The following is an 18,681-nucleotide window of genomic DNA, read 5'->3' on the forward strand; positions in this document are numbered from 1 at the left end:
TAACCATAAGTGTGTTTTCTAGGTCTGTGAGTCTATTTCTGTTTTGTAAATAAGTTCATTTGTATCAAAAACTTTTTAGATTTCTTTATGTAGATAATAAACTCTAAGAAACACATCAATTAGTGTAAATTACTGTATGTACCATGTTAGGTTCAAAATTAATGATGCATATAATATTATACCTTTCAGAAAAACTGAATTTTGCAAATGCTTAAATTGTATTACATTCAGAAACACAGGTCTTATAATTACTTCTTATATGTCCCTCATCAGTGTCAACACTCAACAAGTGTGACATTCATTTGAATGTTTAAATGATCACTGACTACAATGACTGCATAAAAATACACCACTTAAGACACATATATAGATGTTCTATAATTATAGACTATAAGTCCTCATATACAACGACTACATTTTGCCAGGCAGTTAATTATTACTCCCTTGCTCTTAACTTTTTGGTATTCCCAAACTTCCATAAACTTATAGACCTCCTTAACTTTAAAGTGCTTTCACATGTTATTTCCTTTCCTCAAAGCTTTCAAAACTGATGACCCCTCATGCCACAGGATCCAAGGATAGTGCCACCCGAATTTTTAAAAAGAATTAAATTGCTAGTTTAATTTTAATGTTATATATAATTTATTTAAGTCTAGTTCTCTGAAAATCAGTAATTCACGTGTAATTAGTATAAGTGGTAACCTGGGTAAGAAAAATGTTAGAAGAGCCCATTCCTAACAATTTTACATAAATAATTTTCTATAATACGAACTCTTTTCTTCTACATACAGTGTAAAACTCTTATTCAATAAATTCAGAATATCTCTGTGTGACTTAAGTCACTTGTTTACATAACAAAAATTTGTTAAGAGCCTATGCTAGATGTTGTGGGAAGGAATCTAAGACAGGGTCTCTACTATAACTTTAGAACCTAGCTGAGAACAGAAGACATCTGAGCATTAAAAAAACTAATGACTTTAAGTATGCTTGAAAATAAAATAACATCCCTCATACATTCTTTTAGTGAATGCAATGGGGTGATAACAGTGGGAAATGTGGTTAAGTACACCTTAGAAAAGGTGAATAGTGATTACAGAAGTCAGAAAAGCAACATACCTAATTTAGCCATCTTTTCAGGGTGTTTTCTATTCTGAAAAGAATAAACTTTATTCCCACCATCTGTAGCAGAGCCATTTTTCAAGGATTCTGAAAGAAAAATGCAACATACATTTAGGAAAAATGGGTGAGGTTAATTAACAGGAAAAAAAAGACAGAATTTTAACAAAAACTTAGGATTTGTACCCCTCACTGTCTTGCATAAATGTTTAACAATACATATTTATAAATAAGATATTAAAAACACACAGTAGACTATGATACTGTTTACATAAATTTTAAAACACAGAATCTAACATGTTATTCACAGATACACAAAAATATATAAACAAACACAACAACAATAAAAAGCCCACTAAAAAACACTCCAGACTAGAGGGATATGCATTCAATTCATGATAGAAGTTGCCCCTGAGGAGGGAGGACAAAAGGGACTTTATTAGTTATGCTTCTTTTTTTTTTTTATAAATTTATTTATTTCATTTATTTTATTTTTGGCTGTGTTGGGTCTTCGTTGCTGCATGCGGGCTTTCTCTAGTTGTGGCGAGCGGGGGCTACTCTTCGCTGTGGTGCGTGGGCTTCTCATTGCCGTGGCTTTTCTTGTTGCGGAGCATGTGCTCTAGGAGCATGGGCTCAGTAGTTGTGGCTCGTGGGCTCCAGAGCACAGGCTCAGTAGTTGTGGCGCATGGGCTTGGCTACTTGGCAGCATGTGGGATCTTCCCGGACCAGGGCTTGAACCCACGTCCCATGCGTTGGCAGGCGGATTCTTAACCACTGCGCAACCAGGGAAGCCCTGAAGTTGAGATTTAAACAGTTGTTATATGATAGAAGTTCTCTTACTCTCAACTAAGACCCTGACTTAATTTCATTCTTTAATCCTCCCTTTAAATAACAACTGCTACCTACAACATACCGGACACTCGTGGCTAGTAGTCTACTTGCTATCACAGTGATTCTCAAAATGTAGTCTGTTACGGGGTGGCGGGTAGGGTGTCTCTGAGGTCCCTGAGGCTGAAACTGTTTCATAGTAACACTAAGACAAGATCTGACTCTCTGACCCTCAATCATGAGTGTATGTTGAGGTAATCCAGAAACTATATGATGTGTGGTGACATCGCCCCTGTCAGCTAACGGAATGCATGAGCAGATATGAAAATCCAGCTGTTTTCTATTAAGTCAGACATTAAAGAGATTTGCAAAAATATAAAACTATGCCTGCTTCAATAATCTTTTGAAAGATATTTTTCATCAAAATACATGTAATTTATGTTAACATGTAATGGGTTTATTATTGTGCCAAACTTTTTAAAAAAATTTTTTGGCTGCACTGGGTCTTCATTGCTGCCAGCAGGCTTTCTGTAGTTGTGGTGAGCGGGGGCTACTCTTCGTTGTGGTGTGCAGTTTTCTCATTGTGGTGGCTTCTCTTTGTAGCAGAGCATGGGCTCTAGGCATGTGGGCTTCAGCAGTTGCAGCACGTGGGCTCAGTAGTTGGGGCACACAGGCCCTAGAGCGTGTGGGCTTCAGTAGTTGTGGCACACAGGCTCAGTAGTTGTGGCTCGTGGGCTCTAGAGCACAGGCTCAGTAGTTATGATGCATGGGCTTAGTTAAGCCGTGGCTTGTGGGATCTTCCCAGAGGAGGGATCGAACCCACATCCCCTGCACTGGCAGGCAGATTCTTAACCACTGTGATGCCAGGGAAGTCCCCAAACCTTTAATGAGTTTATTAAAGGTCCAAACTTTTCCGAAGTCAGTGTTTGCTCCCTTTATTGCTTAAGAGTTCCCATTGGTGTGTATATGCACGAACACTTGGTATTACCTAAACTCCTTAATCTTTGCCAAGCTAGTGGGTACAAAATGAATCTCACGGGGAAAGGCATTTTAATTTCCTTTCCCTAGTCACTAATGAAGCTTAACACCTTTTTACGGGTTTCTTATTTCCAGAAGAAGAAATATCTTCTCTATCCTGTGTCTTGTATTTTCACTTCTTGATAATGTCATTTGATGAAGAGAAGTACTGAATTTTTAAAAAACAGACTTTATTTTTCAGAGCAGTTTTAGGTTCACAACCAAGTGGAAGGTGCAGAGATTTCCCATGTATCTCCTGCCCTACATATCCACAGTCTCCCCCCATTATCAGTATCTCACACCAGATGGTACATTTGTAAAAAAACAAAAAAATGAATAAATTAAAATTAAAAAACAAAAAAAACAGAGTGGTACATTTGTTAGAATCAATGAACCTCTGCTGACACTTCATTATCACCCAGAGTCCATAGTTTACATTACGGTTTACTCTCGCTGTTGTACATTCTATAGGTTTTGACAAAAGTACGATGACATGTATCCATCATTATAGTATCATACAGAATGGACTCACTGCCTTAAAAATCCTCTGTACTCCATCTATTCATCCTTTCCTTACTCCTGACCCTTGGCAACCAATGTCTTCTTTTACTGTCTGTATAGTTTTGCCTTTTCCAGAATGTCATAGAGTTGGAATCATACAGTATGTAGCCTTTTCAGATTGACTTCTTTCATTTAGCAATATGCATTTAAGGCTCCTCCATGTCTTTTCATAGATTGATAACTTATTATTTTTTTTAGCACTGAATAATATCCCACTGCATGGATGTATCAGTTTATTTATCCTTGGTTGACTTCTTGGTTGCTTCTAAGCCTTGGCAATTATGAACAAAGCTGCTACAAACATCTGTGTGTGCAGGTTTTTGGGTGGACAAAAGATTTCAACTCGTTTGAGTAAATATGAAGGAACACAACTGCTAGGTCACATGGTAAGAATATGTTTAGTTTGTAATAAGCTGCCAAACTGTCTTCCAAGGAGCTGTACCATTTTACATTCCCACTAGTAGTAAATGGGTTCTTGTTACTCCACATCTCTGTCAGCATTTGGTGGTGTCAATATTCTGGATTTTGGCCATTCTTTATTTTTTTTAAGATTTTTTTTTTTTTTGATGTGGACCATTTTTTTTAGTCTTTATTGAATTTGTTACAATATTGCTTCTGTTTTCTGTTATGGTTTTCTGGCTGTGAGCCATGTGGGATCTTAGCTCCCCGACCAGGGATCGAACCCGTTTCCCCCACATTGGAAGGTGAAGTCTTAGCCACTAGACCACCAGGGAAGTCCTGGATTTTGGCCATTCTAAGAGATGTGTAGTGGTATCCCACTGTTGTCTGAATTTGCAATTCCTTAATGACATATAATGTTAACATCTTTTCATATGCTTATCTGCCATCTGGGTATCTTCTTTGGTGAGATGTCCAGGTCCTTTGCCCATTTTTTAATCAGGTTGTTTGTTTTCTTATTGTTGAGTTTTAAGAGCTCTTTGTATATTTTGGGTAACAGTTCTTTAATAGATATGTCTTTTGCTATATTTTCTCCTAGTGGTTTGTCTTCTTGAGAAGTTCTGAATTTTAATTAGTTTAATTTGTCAATCTTTCTTTTCATTACACATTTTTAAAGAAATTCTTCTATAAGACCAAAGCCATATTCTCCCATATTTTCTTGTAAAAGCATTTATAATTTGCTTTTCATGTGTAAATCTTTAATTAAGGTAACTGTTTATGATGGCAGTTAGGAATCCAATTTCTTTTTTTTTTTTAATTTCTTTTTTTTTTTTTTTTTTTGCGGTATGCGGGCCTCTCACTGTTGTGGCCTCTCCCGTTGTGGAGCACAGGCTCCGGACGCGCAGGCTCAGCAGCCATGGCTCACGGGCCTACCCGCTCTGCGGCATGTGGGATCTTCCCGGACCAGGGCACGAACCCGTGTCCCCTGCATTGGCAGGCAGACTCTCAACCACTGCGCCACCAGGGAAGCCCCCAATTTCTTTTTTTCATAAGGATACTCAATTGTTCCAACACCATTTATTGACCAGTTCATCCTTAGCCTAGTGATCAATGCTACCTCTATCATATATCTATAATATGCACATATGGATAAGTCTGTTTATGGAGAACTTGTTACTGTAATTATGTAAATTAAACGTTTGGCACACAGACAAAATATGAATAAAAAATATCAAGTAGTTTCTATGTAAACTAAATTAAATGCTTTAGAAAGACAATAAAAGTTATTAACTAAAACAACTGATTTCAAATTAGGTATGGATGAGAAACCATAAAAGATTTAAGAAAAAAACTGAAAAACATAAAAGCACACTACATTCAGACTGCATCAGAAGTGTCTTTAAATGATCAATCTAATGGAAGGAAATAAAACTTGAAATCCTAGATAATACATTATGGATATGCTATTTAAAAAAAACCAAAACCAAAACCAAAAGGTGCTGCTGTTCTTCAACCAGCTGACTGGCAAATGTATATTTAAAGAAAAGACAATGATACATAAATATCTACATGTATGTTTATATGTAAAACAAAATGTTTAGAGTATATAATTATTTTTATGATTTCCTTGTTCTGATATTTTGATAAATTGACCAATTAACAATGGCTCTAATCACACTGGCCAACAGGGATTTAGTTTAATATATAAATAAAACTTTTTAATAGTTTTAAAATTACTCAAAATAGACAATACCAAAATAACTATGAACATACAATTCACAGAAGAAGGTCAAATGGCTAATAAATAAAAGAAAAAATGTTTAATGCTGATGAGGGATCTTGATACTAGTTGATATAATCTTCCTAGAAAGTAATTTAGCAATATGTAAGCCTTATAAAGTTCATATACTTTTTTTAAAAATTAAGTTCATATACTTTCACCAGTAATTCTATTTGAGGAATCTCTGATGAAAAAAATAAGACATCTAAACAAAGATTTATGTTCAAGGGTAATCACTACTGCATTAGTTATAATAATAAAAACTTAGAAATAATTCAGAAGTCTAACAGAGGAAACTATGTATTATTTATAGGTTAGAATATATTATTATTCAGTTATTAGAGTTTTCTTTGTCCAGAGAATAATCTCTAAGAATTTAACAATATGTTAAATTTAGAAAGAAATAACACTACTACTTCACACGCATTGGGATGGCTATTATTAAAAAAACAAAAACAAAAACAGAAAACAACATGTGTTGGCGAGAATGTGGAGAAACCGGAACCCTTGTGCATTGTTGGTGGAAATGCAAAATGATGTAGTTGCTATGGAAAACAGTATGGTGGTTCCTCAAAAGATTAAAAATAGAATTACCATATGATCCAGCAATTCCACTTCTGGGAATATTCCCAAAAGAATTCAAATCAAGATCTCACAGAGATATTTGTACACCCATGTTCCTAGTAGCATTATTACACTGTACAGCAAAGTGAATCAGCTATACATATACACATAGCCCCTCTTTTTTGGATTTCCTTCCCTTTAGGTCACCACAGAGCACTGAGTAGAGTTCCCTCTGCTATACAGTATGCTCTCATTAGTTATCTATTTTATACATAGTATCAATAGTGTATATATGTCAATCCCAATCTCCCAATTCACCCCATCCCCCCCACTTTCCCTCTTGGTATCCATGTTTGTTCTCTACATCTGTGTCTCTATTTCTGCTTTGCAAATAAGATCATCCTAGTAGCATTATTCACAATAGCCAAAAGGCTGAAGCAACCCAAATGTCCATCAACCAATAAACAGATAAACAAAATGTGGTATCCACATACAATGCAATATTACTCAGCCTTGAAAAGGAAGGAAACTCAAAAAAAAAAAAAAAAGGAAGGAAACTCAAAAAAAAAAAAAAAAGGAAGGAAACTGACACTTGCTAAACATGTATGAACCTTGAGGACATTATGCTAAGTGAAATAAGGCAAACACAAAAAGACAAATAGTGTACAATTCCACTTATATGAGGTACCTAGAGTAGACAAATTCATAGAGTCAAAGGAAGTAGAATGGTGGCTTCCAGGGGCTGGGGGAAGGGGGGACTGGGCAGTTGTTTAATTGAGTACAGAATTTCAGTTTTGTAAGATGAAAAGAGTTCTAGAGATTGGTTGTAAAATAATGTGAATATACTTAATACTGAACTATATACTTAAAAATGGTTAAGATGGTAAATTTTATATTAATGTATATCTTACCACAATATTTTTTACCACAATTTAAAAAAATAGATTTTTAATTTAACCACAATTAAAAATCTGACATCATCCTTAAGTTCAAAAATGGAACTCTGAATAAGGCTAAATTAAAAATACTATGGATTGGGACTTTCCTGGTGGCACAGTGGTTAAGAATCCTCCTGCCCATGCAGGGGACACAGGTTCGAGCACTAGTCTGGGACGATCCCACATATCGCAGAGCAACTAAGCCTGTGGGCCATAACTACTGAGCCTGCACTCTAGAGCCCACGAGCCACAACTACTGAAGCCCGCATGCCTAGAGCCCATGCTCCATAAAAAGAGAAGCCACTGCAATGACAAGCCCGTGCACTACAAGGAAGAGTAGCCCCTGCTCGCCGCAACTAGAGAAAGCCCACACACAGCAACGAAGACCCAACGCAGCCAAAAATAAATAAATAAATAAATAAACAAATTTTAAAAAATACTATGGATGGACCACATATTTGTCTCAGAATTTTCTAACAGCCAACTTATAATCAATTAAAGAATTATTCTGTTCATAAAATTGAGAAACAAATCAATTGTTTAAGAGAAGCATCAATAAGACAAATTGCTCTTGAGGACACCTGTCTGATTGTTTGGGGGAGATCTTTCAGAAAACTTTGTTTAATGCCTGAGATCACCTAGCACCTCCATGCAATGATTTTTCACCAGAGTGGATGGATTAATAGAATATAAGAGTTATGCCAGGTATGTCAAGATATGTGTTGCTTATAAGAAGCAGCTTATACTTCAATAGTAAGTAAAGGAATTGATTAATAAAGTATTTAAAGGTCCTTGCTGAAAAGTTTTTTCCTTTTAAATATTCCATAAGATTCTTTGTGAAATGTCTGTGTTTTAAAAGTAATGCTTAACAGGACTTCCCTGGTGTTCCAGTGGTTAAGACTCAGTGCTTCCACTGCAGGGGACACAGGTTCGATCCCTGGTTGGACAACTAAGTAAGATGTGTGGCCAAAAAAAAAAAACCCTTACAGTCTTCTGTTTGTAATTAAGGATTAGGCAGAAGCTTATTGTTCAGTATCTCAAATAAAGTTAAGCAAGATGGTAATAGATGTCACCTTTTCTTCCCTAAAGAAAACATTAAAAGAAAACTAAGAAAACTCTCCTTCCTACACCTTATCTGAAACACCACTCTCCACCCCTATACACATTGTGGCAAATACGAAAAAACAAAGCAAAATAGGAAAAGTCATGTTTGCAAGACTTAACTGTAAGTTACGGGCTCCTCTGTCGTACATGCCCATAGGCAAATGAACAGCCTCATTTCCTGTACTTGAGACAAACTTATGTGTGTGCATGTATGTGCAGACCAGACAGATACACACCAAACTGTCAACAGGTCCATGTTCTTTTTTAAAAAATTAATATTTTTGGCTGCATTGGGTCTTCGTTGCTGCGCGTGGGCTTTCTCTAGTTGCGGCAAGCGGAGGCTACTCCTCCTTGCAGTGAGTGGGCTTCTCACTGTTGTGGCTTCTCTTGTTGCAGAGCACAGGCTCTAGGCACGCAGGCTTCAGTAGCTGTGGTGCACGGGATCAGTAGTTGTGGCTCGTGGGCTCTACAGCGCAGGCTCAGTAGTTGTGGCGCACGGGCTTAGCTGCTCCACGGCATGTGGGATCTTCCTGGATCGGGCTCAAACCTGTGTCCCCTGCATTAGCAGGCAGATTCTTTTTTTTTCAGTTTACTTTTTTTTTGGATGGAGTATAATTGCTTTACAATGTTGTGTTAGTTTCTGCTGTACAACAAAGTGGATCAGCTCTATGTATACATATATCCCGTCCCTCTTGGACCTCCCTCCCATCCGACCCCACCCCCAATCCCACCCATCTAGGTCATCACAGAGCACTGATCTGAGTCCCTGTGCTATACAGCAGGTTCCCACTAGCTATCTATTTTATGCGTGGTAGTGTATATATGTCAATCCTAATTTCCCAATTCATCCCACCCTCCCCTTCCTCTCTGTGTCTACATGTCCGTTCTCTACGTCTGCGTCTCTATTCCTGCCCTGCAAATAGGTTCATCTGTACCATTTTTCTAGATTCCACATATATGCGTTAATATACAATATTTGTTTTTGTCATTCTGACTTACTTCCCTCTGTATGACAGACGCTATGAACTTTTAAGAGACCACAGGTTAAACAACCACAAAAACAGCTTGGCCTTATCCAGTAAAGTTGAAGATACCCATATCTTATGACCCTGAAATTCAACTACTTGGGATATATTCTAGAAAAACTAGTACATGTGTATACCAGGATAGATGTATATTCATAGCAACATTGTTCCTGATAGCTAAATGGCAGGCGGATTCTTAACCACTGCGCCGCCATTTAAGTCCCAGGTCCATGTTCTTAAAGCATGCATTCTCAACAGGAATAATACTGCTCCTGATGCAGCGGAAATGGCTCTTGGTGGGAGGAGGGCGAGTGTGGAAAACATCTTAGATATTGCAATGGTCTGTTGCCCTCCAAAGTATCTTAGTACATAAAGAGATATACAGCATATATGTAGTATTAAAATTTCATGGGTGAGGGGTGATAAGGAGAAAAAGTCTAGGAAGGTTCCTTAGGGGATAATAATTTTTAAAAGGTTGAGAAATACAGCTTTAAAGCAAAGTTCCCCAACCAGTGTGCAAAAATTAAAGACATGGGTTACAGGTGTGCTGAGTATTGATCCTCTCAGGCCTCTGAGGATGCAGTCAGGGCCTGCAGAGGGGGTGGGAACAGGGGTCAGAAGCCCAAGGCATTTATACCTGGTCTGGAGCATTTTCCTCTTTTATTTTTTCTTTGGCTGCACCAGGGATTGAACCTGGACCACAGCAGTAAAAGCGCCAAGTCCTAACAACTGGACCACCAGGGAAATCCCCAATTTTCCTCTTTATTTCAGTGTGCCTCCAAATATCATTTGCTGTGGGTGCTGTTACAAGAAAGCACTGAGTTTCTACTACAGATACATATTACCATTACAATAAGAAACTATTTTAAAGAAAACACTTAGAAAAAATATTGTTTTCAATCTGTTCTTAGGTTTAACACAATAGTCAAGAATCCAAAGTTCTATTCAGAATATGCCCTAAGGGCTTCCCTGGTAGCATCTGTGGTTAAGAATCCGCCTGCCAATGCAAGGAACATGGGTTCGAGCCTTGGTCCAGGAAGATCCCACATGCCGCGGAGCAACTAAGCCCCTGCGCCACAACTACTGAGCCTGTGCTCTAGAGCCTGTGAGCCACAACTACTGAGCCCACGTGCCACAACTACTGAAGCCCACACGCCTACAGCCCATGCTCCGCAAGAGAAGCTACCACAATGAGAAGCCCGTACACGGCCACGAAGAGTAGCCCCCGCTCGCCACAACTAGAGAAAGCCTGCATGCAGCAACAAAGACCCAACACAACCAAATATAATAAACAAATAAATAAATAAATAACAAGATATGCCCTGTCCAATAAGCCTACCGAGGGACAATGGTTGTTTTTTGTTTTTTTTTTAATTTATTTTTTTAGGACGTTGGAGGTAGGAGTTTATTAATTTATTTATTTTTGCTGTGTTGGGTCTTCATTTCTGTGCGAGGGCTTTCTCTAGTTGTGGCAAGCAGGGGCCACTCTTCATCGCGGTGCGTGGCCCTCTCACTATTGCGGTCTCTCTTGTTGCAGAGCGCAGGCTCAGTAGTTGTGGCTTACAGGCCTAGTTGCTCCACGGCATGTGGGATCTTCCCAGACCAGGGCTCGAACCCGTGTCCCCTGCATTAGCAGGCAGATTCTCAACCACTGCGCTACCAGGGAAGCCCAATGGTTGTTTTTTATATCATATCATTTAACACTGGGAACAAATCCAGAAGCAGTATCACTCAAGAGGTGACCAAAAGGTTGGGAGTAGTCACAGTGGCCATTTATAAGTCAAATATGAGAGAGTAAAAGACATGTACATGAGGGAGACAGGTGGCACAGAGAACAGAACTGATGCACAGAGATGACATGAGGGAGACCAGGAGATATGTGAAAGCAAAGTCCCTCATTTCTTTTTTTTTTTTTTTTTTTTTGCGGTACGTGGGCCTCTCACTGTGTGGCCTCTCCCATTGCGGAGCACACGCTCCCAACACGCAGGCTCAGCGTCCATGGCTCACGGGCCCAGCCGCTCCGCGGCATGTGGGATCCTCCCAGACCGGGGCACGAACCCGTGTCCTGTGCATCGGCAGGCGGATTCTTAACCACTGCACCACCAGGGAAGCCCTGAAGTAATACTCTTCTGATGAGAAATAAAATAATATAGCACACCACATAAAAAGTTTTGGAGGTGGATGATGGTGATGGTAGCACAACATCATGAATGTATTTAATATAACTGGACTGTACACTTAAAAATGGTAAAGATGGTAATTTTATGTTATGGGTATCTTACAATTTAAAAAACTGGGAAAGGGACTTCCCTGGTGGTCCACTGGGTAAGACTATGTGCTCCCAGTGCAGGGGGCCCGGGTTTGATCCCTAGTCAGGGAACTAGATCCCACATGCCACAACTAAGAGTCCACATGCTATAACCAAGAAGTCTGCATGCTGCAACTAAGAACCCACATGCCACAGTGAAGATCCTGCATGCCACAACTAAGACCTCGTGCAGCCAAAAAAAAAAAAAAAAAAAAAAAAAATTGTAGCACAATGTTGCCTAACCTACCAGACTACTTTTATGTATCCTGCAAAGCAATTTCGGCCACTCAGAGAAATATGAGCGTACACTCCCAACTCCAACAACCACCACCCCCCTCACCGCACAAATACCTTGAACATGGTGTCCTAAAACTTCCACATAGTTCTGATCTTTTAAAACTTCCTGGTCATCTTCCTCCAAATCATATTCTGGCTTCTTTATTATTTTTTTTGTGTTGACCAAAAGCTGGGCTCTCTCCTTTTTTATTTTAGCTCCTATAAGAACATCCAAAGAATGAGAACATGACAGGTAAAAATTCTTTCTAAACACTACATTTAAATAAATAAACTATACTATTATATTGTCATTACTTAAAAGCTGGAAAAAAATTCAGTGTTTTCTCTTTGATTCAAGTACAGATCTCTCTTCCACAGTTTATAAGTTAAAAAAACAAAACCTTTAAATTATATATTTTGGGGGGTCAAAATAACTATACATTTTAATTACAATGGGTGGTTATCACTTACCACCACTACTGAGCATTTCACATTAGATGAGGCTTTCTTATTTTTAATTTTCAATACATTTTGAATGGAATAAACTAAAAATTAAGGTTTATTTGCAGTCTTACTAGATCAAATATTCTGTGCTGTATTTTCAAAATAGAAGATTAAATTATTTTTAAAAGTGAAATACATAACCATTATATAAGCATCCCTTCAACTGTATAATCATTCAGTACCTCCTTCTCTATCAAGAATGTGATTAAGAACATCATCATCTCCCACAAACTGAACCTCCAGCATCTTGTCTTCCTTTGATTCCAGCTTGCTCATCATTGCCAACCTAAACAAAAGCAATAAAGCACTCAAAAGTGATGAAAAATTCATATGAACAGCCAAATAAACATTCACATAATGAATACATGTATTTGCATAAAAGTTTTAAAAGTCTTTAAGTATGAAAAATACATTATCATTATTGTATCGATATTGTGCTTTTGATAATAAGTAACTCAATTCTTTATCTGAAAAATGGAAGAGAGGAAAAGTGCCTGAGATTAGGAAAAAGCCAAATCCAATCAAGGCAACTAAAATATAATGACAAGAAAACAATTCTGCCTGTAAAGAAAGCTCTAACCAATATACAGAATAACAACATTATTAGAAAGGGGTAGGTTAATACATGAAAGTTTAGAAAAGAGGCAGCCAAACAAAGAATAATAGTTTGGTGGATTTTCATATCTGTTCACTAGAAAGATATAGTCCACTGGGGAAGTCTGTGTGCTTCACTGGTGTACCAAGACTGGATCAAATAATTTTCAAGCATCTCCCTTTACTATTAAATTGCATGCTCACCAAACAACTTGACAATCATGAATATGGCTTTCTAGGTATCTCGGTAACTAAAGAGTAAGCATGAATCTTTCCAGTACTTTAGAGTCAGTTCTTCACTGAACAAATTTCGGATTTGGTAAGCAAAAGTTTGATCAACTCTGGCTACGCTGACAAAATTTAGTTTCAGAACTTATAATGCTAATGCCTGAAACAAATAAACGATTCCAACTAGTTGTCAATCAGTTTACTCAAAAAATGAATTTTTTTCTCTCTTCTCTCTCTCATAAATCCTATTTATGCCTTTTCCCCTGACAAGAGGATCTACTGATTGAGTCCCCCATGAGTCAGTTATCTGCATGCAGATAACTTACTAAATGTTGCCAAGTTTTCTTTTGTAACTAGCACACTTAAATGATTTGTCTGTTTTCATTTACCTTTAAAGGTACTACATATTCTGCAGCTGGGAAATTCAAGTAGAGTCACCTGTAATTGGAAAAAGAACTCAGTCGGGCCAGCTAACAGGAAAATGAAAGCAACCAAAGAAGTTCATGAGTTTTAACAAACAAGATGAGTAGATAAAGGCAGATCTTAGAAAGCCAAAGTTGTTATGATGGCACAGTAAAGGGCAAAATGACCATTACCATTTTGGCCAGGGAGCCTTAGAGACTGAGAAGATCTAACTTGTGGGGGCAAGTACGTGGAGGGAGGCCAAAATGTGAGCACTTACTATGTGCTAGACACTCTTCTCAATATTCTATATGTATTCTCATTTAATCCTCACAACAATTCCATTAGGTTTATACTTTGTGTACAAAGATTATACTTCATCTATAATTTATATGGCCACTGCCAGTAGAACATATCCATTTGGACCAACCTTCTAGTCATGATACTGCTTATTATGGGGAACTGGGTGTATTAGAGAAGTTTAATGCATCTATGTGACATTTATACAAAACTAAGAAACACAATTTCTTTCTATCTGTATAAAATAAAGTTTTTTAAGGGGCTGTTTGTCAGGCACTGTGTTAGGCATGTATGTATACCTATCAATAAATGTATACCAGATCAATAACTCCTCAGATTCTCTGAGATGGTTAAAATATATTTAATTCCCCCAATTTACAGATGAGTAAACTGAGGTTAAAGATTAAATTACTCACTCAAATTCACACAATTAGAAAGTGTGTTAGGGCTGAAACCCAAGTTTGACTAATTCCAAAGACCCTGATCATTTTATTAAATGACACACTTCTGCCATTAAATACAAATCTGTTATCCTAAATGCTTGTCTTGACCTCTGGAAACTATTCATAATATGTTTAGTCATTCTCCCACACAGCAGTTCAAATATCCAAGAACTTCTACAGTTCCTCTAGGTTTCTAGTTCATGAGGTTAAACATCACTAGTTCTATCAAGCATACTTTTAAGAGCAGCATAGGCTACATTATTTAAAACTACAAAGGACTTGAAGCAATGACAATAATTAATGCAATACAACAAATGATAAACTATACACACTAATAGGGAATCTGGATCAGGGAAAATATAAAGAAAGGCAGAAAATAAAATCATACAAAGAATTTGGGCTCTTAGCTTCCTGGCAGTCAAAAGGAGTAAAGGTCTGTTACATTACCTCTTATTAGCAAAAGTTTAGTAGTCCCTTCAGGGGGAAAAAAAAAGATTTTCAAGGACAATTTAAAAACAAATATTCTAGACAACTTAATATTGTCCTAGGCAATTTCCGTATGGTATTTTATGTAAGAATTGTCTGGACAGAGGCAGCCTAACTTAGTCTTGTTTGTAGCCAAATGCATTTATACGTAACTTTCTTTTCTAGATTTTAAGGGCATCTTATTATACAGTACAGAATCAAAAAACTGAAATTTCTACAAAAACCTTGAAAGAAACCTTTCCTTCCTTCTTCTCCAACATTTTCTGAAAACAAAAACAAAAAAACCCCAGTACAATCGCATAATAAAATGAAAATATTTAGTGACCACTTACTCTTCAAGGCACTGTCTTGGTGCTTACTTTTAAGTAGACTCTTTTCAAGGAGTTAACAAGGTAATACAGCAGCACCAAATGAGCGTTACCACAATACACTCTCCTTTGAGAGCAAATAAAAGATTTGCTGAAATTTAAAAAAAACATAATCCTTTAAAAAAAGGAGGTGGTATAGTTTAGTGGCTATGCACGAATTTTAATATCAGATAAACCTGGGTTCCAATCTTAACTCCACACTTATAACTGTGTGACTCTGGACAAAGTTGTGACGATTAAATGAGACCATGTGCTTGGCCTATGAAAATGCTAACTAGGTTCCTTACTACGGGTATTTTTCCTTTAAATTTCAACTTAACCATGCAGATCTCTTGTACAACTCCATATCCCAACTAATGTCTGACGAAATAAAATTGATATTTTATGGCAAGACGATTTAAACATAAAATTTTTCTTTGCCTACTTGGGCCTCCTCCCTCCACTTTAGTGTGTATTGCGCATCTGCATTAACCAGACCTCTTCAGGAGATAACTTCCTTCTTATCTTGTAAGGGGCCAGGATGACCCATGACCCACTCTTTGCTTTGTATCTGTAGATTTGGATTGTGTAAACTGTCAGTAATATGCCATTTAATGTACAGCCCACTGTCTCAAAAACATCTAACAGTGCTTTGACTATCTAACAAACGGAACAGTTCTTAGAGCTTGCTGAGAGGCTGTTCTCGGAGTTATAACCCTGTTTGGCTCAAATAAAATTTTCCACTTCTTTCTTAGATCGACTACTGATCAATTTTCGTCAGCACATCTAACAGAAAAAGCACTCAATAAATGTTGAATTAATGATGCCCATCTAATGTGCAGTGCCATCACACAAAGGTGTAGGGCCATGCTATTTTTCTTCAGATTGCAATTTAACTAGGGGAAGGTGTAGTGGTTCTATTAGGATTTCAGCTGTAAAGCGAAAAGTACTGCATCAACTTGTTTTAACTTAAAAAGCTCTACCAAAGGAGCCTGGTTTATCAACATTTTACAACCAAGCACTGTCCCAGCGTGACTGTGTTCAGTTAGGAGGATTCATTTGGTGCTTCCAGGCTGGGATGACATCAAAGGGTTATCTCTCCAGTGGTAGTTCTGGGACAAGATCTCTTCCTCCTCATTGTACCTGTTCCTCTCCCAGGACACCTTACTACTTTCGGTATGGATTTTTACAGTTCTCCCTCTGCACGCGGAAGGCTCATCACGTCGGGAAACAGATACGTTGGTAACACACACCCCTTGCATAGAAGACCCATCACTGCTGGACAGAGGAACGGTCTTTAAAGAGGGAGCCTCTCACCCCAACAAGTATTTACTGACTTCGGTCTGGGCCTCGCGCAACTGACCAGTTGGCCGTTCTCGGCCAGCCGAGGGTCCTCAGGCCGGCGGGGCCGGGGGCAGCCTGGGGAGGGCAGAGAGGGAGGCGCAGCGACGCTGCCCGGAGTGCCGAGGTAAAGGCCGGGGACTGGGTGCACCTGGACTCACCTCACAAGCCCCGAGCTAAGCAGGAGACGGAGGCTAGCTGCCCCGCCGCCCAACCACGCAACGCCAGGTCTCCGGGTGGCGCGGCTGCGGCCGCCTCGTGCCTGCTGGACGCTACCCCGCTGAATGGTCGCCGCTGGAAAGGCGGCTTCGGCCCCAGCGGGAAAGGCCAAATTCTTTTAGGCAGTGCAGAAGCAGGGTCGAGCAGGGTCGCTCCCGAGGCCGGCGAGTTGGCGGGGGATGGGCAGCCACCCTCCTGCACACCGAATCTCCCGCCCTGCTCAGGAGGCGGAGCTCCAGGGAGCCATTAGGAAGTGGAGTTGGCTGAGAGCGACGGCTCTGCCCGCCAGTCGGCGCCGGCCTGTTGGCCTCGCCCACAAGAAACCCGAAGAAAACGAATCCCTAAGCGCTGGGTTCTGGGCGTTGCTTTCCCTCTTTCCGTTTCCGGTGAAGGGAGAAGGAAGTGTTGGTTAGATCTGAGGAAACTGGAGGAGTTGGAGTGGGCTGGGTGACCTCTCTGTCTTGACGCAATCTTGAAAGTGTTCATTGGTTTCCCTTTATACCTTCTTTTGAGGAAGAAGATAATGGGAATGAATTTGAGTTTATTTATTTATTTATTTATCTATAACTTTACCTCATTTGGCGTGAAAGGTAGGACCAAGTGTATTTCAGGGGTTTGGGGTGGGGAGGCGGGGAGCAATGCTCTCTGGTAAGAAGAGAATTTCGGCTGGGGCACTGAATGTGGAGATGGGAATCAGACTGCTAATAGGATGAAGAGACAGGGAAAATAGAAGGAATAGATGCACAGCAAGCTGAGGAAAAAGATAATGAAGAAGAAAAAGAACCTGCTGGAGTAACAGTGTCACCCACTAATAATACGATTTTATTTGGATTCATTCATTCATTCAAAACAAAACCTGCGTACAAGATAATAACGTTACACTTTTGAGCGAGCTGAGCACGGTTCTGCCCTCACAGTAGATCCTATAGGGGAAGATACTGAATAGACAATATAGAGAAAAATGCTACGATTTGGGAAGTCCAGTGTTTATCGAACCACTGGCAGGAGTATCTAATTAAAGTACAGCAAGATTCAGGAACAATTTTCTTGGAAGAAAAGATATTTAAACTGAAACCTAAGGACTGAGTAGCTTTAAGCCAGAAAAAGAGGAGGGGTAAAGTTTTCCAGGTAGAAGGCCCAAATCAATATAGTGGGTGTATAAAGGGCCAAGAGGCAAGTGCCACAAGTGCCAAAGTTGGATCTGTTGTTATGAAGGGCTAGTTTGGCCCTTAGGGCACTAGTCAGATTTGTATTGAAAGATCATTCTGGATAAAGGAGGTAAAACGTGGGAGCAGAGGGAAGGAAGAGACAGATGGAGTCACACCATTTTGGAAGCTGTTTAGGACATCAGATTGGGAAATGGAAATGGTTGTAGCCTGGATAGCTCAGTATTCTATTTTGGTTAGCAGGATTTAAGAAAACAAAAGAGAAAGGTAATTTTCTCTACACTGGAGATAAAGAATTTGGGGGGTTGAGTAGAGAGAAGATGAAAGAAAATGTAGCCAATAGTTAACAGTGAAGTGCTTGAAAAGTTCTTAAAAATGTGAAGATCTGGGAATATTTAATATTCAACTAATATGTTCTTTATGTTTCTATGATGTAAACTCTCTTCCATCTCCCCCTCCATCTTCACTAAACTCTTCTGCAAACTGAGGACTTGGTGTGAGCAGTGGGTTTTGATTTTTTTAATGGTATATGTGTGGAAAATAGAGGAAAGGAGCTGAGTTTCCCTTCTAGATTGATACTAGGCTAGATAAAAACAAAGAGCCATACCATTCAGAATGGAGATCCAGAATTCAGAAGTGGTAGGAAGTTGAAGATAGAGGTGATCATAAAATGGCAACTCCTGCATGTATTCACACACATTTTGTGTAGAACATTAGATTTTTCCGAGGGAAAGA

At 38.9% G+C, this 18,681-nt stretch overlaps 1 protein-coding gene across 2 annotated transcripts in view; it reads right to left on the reverse strand.

Moving 5' to 3' along the window:
- ORC2 (origin recognition complex subunit 2) overlaps window positions 1-16,933 on the reverse strand; it is a 50,231-nt gene extending 33,298 nt beyond the window's left edge. Inside the window, exons 1-4 of one of the 2 annotated variants that reach the window (XM_007469207.1) lie at window positions 16,723-16,933; window positions 12,603-12,706; window positions 11,992-12,135; window positions 1,117-1,206 (exon numbers count right to left, since the gene is read on the reverse strand). In XM_007469207.1, the coding sequence (XP_007469269.1) occupies window positions 1,117-1,206; window positions 11,992-12,135; window positions 12,603-12,699 (331 nt within the window). In that variant the 5' untranslated portion in view covers window positions 12,700-12,706; window positions 16,723-16,933. Of the gene's footprint in view, window positions 1-1,116; window positions 1,207-11,991; window positions 12,136-12,602; window positions 12,707-13,631; window positions 13,681-16,722 lie in introns of those variants that run through there. The other variant, XM_007469208.1, reaches the window with a different exon arrangement.
- Between the last annotated feature and the right edge of the window lie 1,748 nt (window positions 16,934-18,681).

This window comes from Lipotes vexillifer, unplaced genomic scaffold (assembly GCF_000442215.2).
Source record: "Lipotes vexillifer unplaced genomic scaffold, Lipotes_vexillifer_v1.1 scaffold648, whole genome shotgun sequence".
Taxonomy (NCBI): Eukaryota; Metazoa; Chordata; class Mammalia; order Artiodactyla; family Lipotidae; genus Lipotes; species Lipotes vexillifer.